An 8166-nucleotide genomic window follows, 5' to 3' on the forward strand; every position below is an offset into this window, starting at 1 on the left:
TTTTCCTTATTGAGCCTACTTCCAATCTTAAATTTTTCTTTTGAGGTCAGGCATTTCAATTAATTAATCTATTTTCAAAGGAGATCTATTGAAGGGATCAATTTCATTATCCAATAAGGCTTTTTTGATTATAGATCTTTCAACAACACACTTTGAGGAAGGAAGCATGACAGGGTCTTTTAAAATCTTTTAAAAATTTATATAAATTTTATTGTGTTATGTAATTTAAATAGTTTACATCTAAAGAGATAGCACATTGGAATTCTTCTGGGAAGTTTTCATATTCTTCTTCAATATCTGCTTAGACAAGATTGTTGAGGAAATCTTAGAACTTTTCAATAATTTATTACCCAATTTATTACTCCTTTCTAACTCTCTTTAAAGCAGTTTCAAATAACTTCTAGTCAAAAGATCTACTATCAGCAGTAACTTTTTATCTGAAAGACTTGTCATGCTTTTATTTTGAAACGATAATTAATTAATTGTAAAATTGAAATAATGTCAATTACTCCCAAGCTACTGTAAATAATAATTAGATCTTTGACAATCACAGAAGAGTTAAAATCGAATTCCTTATCAGTGGTGTATTGATTCAAAGTAGGGTCCATCATTTTTTACAAGAAATTATTTAACATACCAGTAATGACATCAAGGAAAGCTTTTGTTAAACATTTTAATAGTTATTAATATAAATTTTTTTTCAAAAAATTATTTTATTAAAATGTTTATAAATTGTTTGAGTTTATTTTTAAAATTTTTTTGAAGAATTTTTTCTATAACAAATTTTAAGTATTTATTGATTTAAAATATTTTTCAGTTATTAATTTTCTTACTAAGTTTATTTTTTTTCAATAAACATAATTCAAAAAGCTAATTAATTCATAAAAAAATATTACTATCAGAAAGGAAAGGCTGAGGAGCCCAAATACTGAGATTAGATATAAGACCAATAGTTTCTCTAGATTATTTATTGAAATGAGATGATGAACCAATCATTCTATCATATAGTTGATATTCTTGAGGAGAAAGAGTGTTTACATCTTGTTTAGACCTAGTATCTAAAATCTTTTGCATGTTAGAAATACCTTCATCTGTACAATAAGTGGCATCATTAATAAGCATATTAATAAATCTTTCAAAAAGTGGTTCATTTATAAGTTTTTTCATCTCATTCTGATAAGTTTCTTCAACCCAAAGCTTAGTGTAAAGGTAATTGACGTAGTGTCTGTAATTAAATTTTGAGTAAAATTAATGTGAGTCTCCTGTGAATTCTATATCGATGTAGAACTTCATCAAAGCTTTTTAAAAGATTGTTATTTTATAAATAAAATTAATTTATTTAAATTACAAGCTGTGATATTTCTTTTAGCATATAAATTCTTTGATAAGATTGAATGAACTTTTGATTTATCTGAGTGGTAGAAGAAATAAAGAATTTCTACTAGTTTAGCCTTTAAGTAAGGGTTAGATGATATTTAGCAATTAGACAAGAATAAAACTGTCATTTCTAAGAAAGAGTTTATATATTATTCAGTGAGAGAAGTTTTTACATAATCTCTTCTAAAGTTAGTGTAGAAGAAGTGGTAATCAAATACATCAGTGATCATGTTTTCAGGTAATGAGTTAAGAAGAGAACAAGGCTTTTTTAGTTAAAATAAATTTAACAATTATAATTTTTGAATAGTTCAATGATTAAATGCAAATTAAAATTTATCATTTTTTTTTTTAAAAATATTATTTATTATAAACATTTAAATTATAATAAGCAATTTTTAATTTATGTGATTTAACTTTGTCTTTTTGAATTTGTATAATATATTAAATAAATAAATTAAACATGGCTTGCTTAATTACTTACTCACTTAACTTATAAATATTTACCTTGTAATCTGGAATTATATTATTATGCAATTTAGAGATATCTAATCTAAGCCATCTTGGAAGAAGGAAGAATAATAAATCGTACATGTCTCTCTAAACATATAAACGAGAATCCATTTACAAGAAGGCGTTATATTAAAAGTAATAAGCCTTCATTTCATTCACCTTTTGCTCAGCCATTTTATCTATTAATTAAAGATATTTATAAATTATAAAGCTAATAGTTTTATTTATTTATTTACATAAAGGATGACTTTAGGGCATTCTTTTAACTTCCTTTTCAGTTCTTTAAAGCTATTCAGCATTCTCCTTAAAGTCAGCAAACATAGGAATTATACTGTAATGAGCGAGTTATTAGCACAAGAAAAAGTATTCTGTGATTGTACCAAATTCGCTAATTTCCTCTTACATTACTGAATCACTTATTTTTTCTTTGGAGTAAAATGGTTCTTCTTTTAAGTAAGTTAAACGTTAAGACTAAGAGAAAAATTCGGGTCTTATTTTTTCCCATTTATTATCATTTTTATTGAAAATAATTTTTGCAATTTCAAGCATCACATCTAAAATGTTAGCCATAAAAGCGTCGCTTGATGTAATTGGTTGCTTGTTTTGTTATTCTAATCTACGATATAATTTAGCTCTATCTTTATTACCAATAATGCAAGCTGCTACAAATCTCAAAGTTTCATTAGCATAATTATAATTTCCTGTCTTCTTTAAAAGCATTTTAAATAACTCAACCAACAATTTAGTATAGTTTTAATTCAACTCGCTATAATACTTTATTTATTAAATAATAAAATTTAATTTATCTAAATTTTAAAAAAATTGATATTATTAATATTTTCATTTAACTAATAATATATAAACTCAACATATTTACAATAAATTTAAATATTTTATTTTTAATTGCTATTAACAAAAACTTTAATGAAATGAATTAAAAAATTTTCAAAGTATTTTTATAAAATAATAAAATAAATTGTTTTTTACCTTAATTTGTAAATTGTATTATTGATTTGATCTTATATTGTTAAATTCTAAGAAAACCTTGTTTCTCATTTCTTAAACACTTTTCCTATCATCTTCATGAACTATCAAGAAATCAACAGTAGAAATTCTTAAGAAAGGACCTAGTGCAGATCTCAACTCAAGATCAATACCTCTAACTTGATCTAATTCTTTATCGCTAGTGATGTTAACTCCTTTGGAATTTGGAATGCTAATTAAGAATAAAATAGTTATAAATACTATTAATTATTTAAAACTATTTATTAATAAATTACAATGGATATCTTTTAAGGCTTATGAATTTTCTTTTGTAGTGCTCAAAAGATAATAAGTTAAGAAGGACTGAAATATATAAGGAATGTCTACCATCTAAAATATTCATCTATTTAATAATAATCATTAATTTAGTTTATAAAATATTTTTTATCTTTCTATCACCTTTCTTTGATGGTCTATGATTATTGTTAAAAGGGAGTCATTGAAATCATCTTTAAAATCTTCCTATTATATTTGCTTGTCTATTTCTTCAAAGAAATCATAACAAAAGCCTACTTTTTCAAAGAATGTAACCAACTTTGCAGCCATCAAATCTTCATCTATAAAATTAATAAACAAACAATATATTTTCTTTTACTTTACAACATGAATATATGAATTGTTTACTCTTTCTATATAGATTCCATGCTGGATCTACCCACTAACTATCAAATAATTCAGGAGAAGTTAAAGTAAGATATGCAAATGAAGCTGTAATCTATTTTTAGTATAATTATAAAAAACAAAAATTAATTATCCCAAATTTAAAGATGATAATTGTTAATGCTATAAGAGCAAAAGTTATTTATTGTTTTACCTTAAGACTATATTTAATGAAATCTTAACTATGCTAATTGTTAACATTCCATGGCTTATCTTTCTAATCTAATGCTCTATTGTAGCAGCTACAAAAGTACTCTAAAGTATTGGTGTTTCTAAATAAATCATTAAATTAAATTAATAATTCAAAGCAATAAAATTTATATTACGGAATGCTAGCCCTTTCCATAAGCATTGAATCAAACATAGATTCATTCTTAATTAATGAGAATCCTTCTGTTTAAATTAATAATATTATTAATTTACTTATAGAAACTAACTTAATTCTTCGAAATAAACTTTTTATATTCTAAAATTAATTACATCCTTATGACTGTATATCACTTGAGAAATCTTTCAAGAAAATAACTTCTTGGCTGTTGATTTATAGATTATTTTAAAAGAATGTTAAACCAAATTATGTCGTCTAATTTAAGGTTAATGCTAATAATTAAATAGAAAATCTGAAAATATTAGTGTCAAAAGTTTTACCCGTTTTTGATGCTGGGCGAATTAACTTATGTCTTGATTAAGAATATATCTTAAACAAGAATTTGCTCTTCATGAATGAGGTTGGACATAACTATTTTAGTCTCGTATTTATCTTTTTAAATAAATTCTAATCTTATTGTATCTATGCTAAGATTTTTAATTTGGATTTTTCTGATATTTCTAGTTGATTTAAGTTATTATATAAAAAATAAAGAATAATCGTATTCTCTTAACAATGAATGATATAAACTGAACAGATTGTGCAAAAAATTATTGTTTTTGAATTTTATTTATTTTTTGTTTATTTGCAATAAACCTAATTAAAACTATATATATTTATAGATACTTTTAAGGGTAGATGTTAAAAGTAGAAAAAATATATATATATCAAGCAACAAGAAAACAAAAAACACTCTTCAATTCAATTTAATATCAAATAATACTGAATTTTTTAATACATTCTTTTCAATCAGAGAGAGTTTTTATTATTTTTTCAATGCTATCTCTATATTCTGAAATATCCTCTCGATTCTTAACAATTCGGTCCGAAAGCTAATTACTTATTTATTTATGCAAATATCTAAATTATCTTAATGGAAAAGCCTAAATAATTAGAATATTGATCACTTAATTTTAGTTATCAATTTTACGAAAAAAAATATTTTGAAGATTTATTTAAAAATTTTTTAAGGTGTTTTTGATGTAGTAGATTCTTGTATTTTTTAAATTTAGAAAAGCAAAACAAATTAATTATATTAGTAAAATTAATGAAATCTGTAGATAATTTTAATGTTTATGATAAAAAAACTAAAAAACTTAAAAAATCGATTTTAACTTTAATAAGATAAAATAAATAATAGAAATTATTTTAAAACGAACTAAAATAATGGTAAGTAAAGATTTTATAAAACAATATAATTTTTATGATGAATTTTTTATGAAAGAAATATTTGCATTTTTATGTTTAATGAATTAACGAACTTATTTAGCTTTTTAATATGCCTTTACAATACAAAAATATGAGTCCTTTTATGCCTATACATTTATTATAGTTTAAAATCTATCTTTCTATTTTATATTTATTTATTTAATTATATCTCTGTATAAACAAAATATTTATTGACTTACTTGTCAGGTATGTATTATGGTTTGTTTGTTTTTGTTTTTGTTTTTGTTTTATGTTTTATTAGTTTATAAATATTTTTATTTTAAATATAAAATTTAGCTTGGATGAGTATTATTATTATTTTATTAAGAAAATGAACAATTATTAATTTATTATTCACAGAAAATGTATCTTTAATCATTGGTAATAAAGCAGAAGAAATAAAGAATATTCAAGAGTTTTCTTAAGTACAAATGGTTATAAGGTTGATTGGTTTTATTTTTTATTTATAATTAATATTTTTGATTGTTTTTTGCTAGAAAACATTGTTTTTTGTTTCTTCTAACAGGAAATTCCTTCATGCTTAATTTCTTATTTATTTACTTACTTACTTATTATCTGATTGACTATAGTTCGTTTAAAAAGATTGATTGCATATAAAAAGCCTATAGTTAGTTACTAATTAGATAAAATCTAATTAAGATTGTTTATTTATTGAATTGTTTAGAATGCATGAGATTTATTGATCCCCCTTCAGCTTTAATGTTTTCCTTTTGCTTAATGTCTATTTTTATCTTATTTTAAATTCTTTTATATTGTTTTTCATATAACATTTTAGAGGCAAGTTTATTAAATTCATTTTACGGTCATCTGCTTAATGATTAAACAAGAAACCAGTAATTATTGATATGTATCAACATATTTATCAGACATTATTTGTTTATTTTTTTAAGTATATTTGAAGGAATAAGATTAAGTAGCTGATTAGTTAAGATCAATATAATGACAGTCACATTTGCTTTGGGTTTTCAAGAGTTTCGGACACTTATGAACTGTTGTCCTGTAACTATTATTATTATTTATCAGTTGTTTAATTTGAGGAAAGCTGCATAGAATGAGAATGATTTGCTAGAATTTTACTACAATTTTAACTGTGTTAATGTGTTGGCTTCTTCTAATTGTGCTTATCGTAATCTTCTTAATAAGTTTTAATTAGGTGTTTGTTGTATGTTTCTAAATGGTATATAAACCCACCGTTAGGTTAAACTACTTTACGTTTTTCTTTCATTTTGGCAAGAACATACGACAAGATTTTTCTCTCCTTTCTCATGATATAAGCTATTGCAATAGTCGGACTTCTGGATACTCCCTTCTCACAGTGAATGAGCACATTGCCTTTTTATAAATTGGTATCGATGAATTCGAAGGTAGACTCGAAATCCTTTCCTATATCATAAGCAGTGTTATCTTCAATATCAATCATCATGTGTTATATATTATCCTCCTCCTTGTATTCTGGGTTAGATGAGGATGTTAAAGTCAAAACGGCCTTAATATAGTTGTTGTGAATAAAATTAATGTCAAAAGCAACTTCCTTGCCACTTAAAAACATTCTCCCTTTTGTTTAATCATCGTCCTGCTAATCTGAAAACTTGTATTTGTAAACTTCATTGTAATCTTGGTCTTCCTATAACTATTCTTCTTCCATTTGATTGAATTGCTGTTGGTATCTTTAACTCTTTCTATCTATCTTTGCTTCTTTTATTGGAAATTGAATGTGTTTGTTTATTTTATGTTTTTCACACTTGCCAAAAACTTCTTGGTTTTTAAAGATCTTAATAATTTGCTTAAGTGAATGTTAGTTATCTATTTATTTACTAATTATATCTTGAAAATATTAATTATAAGTTTAATAAAGATCGTTTTGATAATTGAATGTTAAATCTCTCACTTTTTAATTGCTCATTCAAGATAGGTAGGTAGGTAGGTCATTCTTTGTTTATTTGATTATTTATTTACCCTATCATTTCGACAAATTATGCATTGTTTTTTTTTTAATTTAAAAAATTGGTACGTCCTCACTCACTCCTTCTTAAATTATTTCATGCTTTTAAAAAGCTAAAGAAACAAAAGTGTTAAAAAATTTCATATCTTTCGCTAATATTTTATATATTGGATCTATTACATCCTCATTAAAATTTTTTTATTTTCCCTATTTTGTACCAGAAGTAGATATTGAAATTTTATAATCTTAATGTATTTTTTAATTTTAAATTTAATTTATACTCAGTTAGCTTGCTTTATTTAGCATTTTTCATTAATATAATTCAGGCAATTAACTGCTAACTATTTGCTTGAGTATCTATTTATTTTAGAATATTTTTGATCATAAAAAAAGCAAAAATAGTTCATATAATTAATTACTGACACTACCTTGGCATTTTCATCAGAATAATTAGGTATAATTTTATTAAATTAAGGCATAGACTAAAAGATATATAAAAACATTGAAATGGTATAAAAATATGACTTAGTTTTCATTAATCTGATAATTATTTTTATTTTGTCTTCATAAAATATTTTAAATACCGAAAGAAATTGAATTAATTATCAAATTTAAGTAAACAAAATTTCATTATTAAACAAATAAAAATATCTTAGATAAAGACTTTTTGATTATTTCTAATAGATTTAACTAATATCTTAAACAAATGTTAATCTTTAAATAAATTTTTTAGTTCAAAAAGAATAAAAAAACAAATTTAAACCTTGATAAATTTGTAAAATATTACCTACTATTTGTTTGTTTTTCTAGAAGATTTGATTTAAGAGAAATATAAAATAATATTTTAAGTTAGTAAAATATTGAAAATTAATAGAAAACTTAGTCTATTTAGGCTTTTGAAAGCATTATTTGTTTAAAATAATGCTAAATGAAATCTATTTATAGATCTCAATTCAAATTTAACTTATAATTTAATATTAAAAAACATAGTAAAAAAGTAAAATTTAGCATGTTGTTTAAAAATAAATTCAAATTT

General features: G+C 23.0%; 2 protein-coding genes across 2 annotated transcripts in view; both read right to left on the minus strand. All coding sequences in view use genetic code 6, as the record gives it.

Moving 5' to 3' along the window:
* TTHERM_00249870 (ubiquitin elongating factor core protein) overlaps positions 1-4328 on the minus strand; it is a gene marked incomplete at both ends in the record, with an annotated part of 5040 nt that extends 712 nt beyond the window's left edge. Inside the window, 15 exons of the mRNA XM_001019036.3 lie at positions 1-186; positions 239-454; positions 510-658; positions 897-1298; positions 1349-1640; positions 1882-2066; positions 2124-2661; positions 2875-3103; positions 3168-3274; positions 3331-3488; positions 3556-3646; positions 3746-3863; positions 3918-3984; positions 4072-4124; positions 4240-4328. The exon at positions 1-186 is cut by the window's left edge and continues 120 nt beyond it. Of these exons, the coding sequence (XP_001019036.3) occupies positions 1-186; positions 239-454; positions 510-658; positions 897-1298; positions 1349-1640; positions 1882-2066; positions 2124-2661; positions 2875-3103; positions 3168-3274; positions 3331-3488; positions 3556-3646; positions 3746-3863; positions 3918-3984; positions 4072-4124; positions 4240-4328 (2880 nt within the window). The remainder of the gene's footprint in view (positions 187-238; positions 455-509; positions 659-896; positions 1299-1348; positions 1641-1881; positions 2067-2123; positions 2662-2874; positions 3104-3167; positions 3275-3330; positions 3489-3555; positions 3647-3745; positions 3864-3917; positions 3985-4071; positions 4125-4239) is intronic.
* A 1806-nt stretch (positions 4329-6134) lies between these two features.
* TTHERM_00250870 (dual specificity phosphatase domain protein) lies at positions 6135-7091 on the minus strand (the record flags this gene model as incomplete). The annotated part of the gene is made up of 1 exon (XM_001019037.3): positions 6135-7091. The coding sequence occupies one exon, from the start codon at positions 7089-7091 to the stop codon at positions 6135-6137; it is 957 nt and encodes a 318-aa protein (XP_001019037.1).
* Between the last annotated feature and the right edge of the window lie 1075 nt (positions 7092-8166).

This window comes from Tetrahymena thermophila, assembly GCF_000189635.1.
Source record: "Tetrahymena thermophila SB210 genomic scaffold scf_8254590, whole genome shotgun sequence".
NCBI lineage: Eukaryota > Ciliophora > Oligohymenophorea > Hymenostomatida > Tetrahymenidae > Tetrahymena > Tetrahymena thermophila.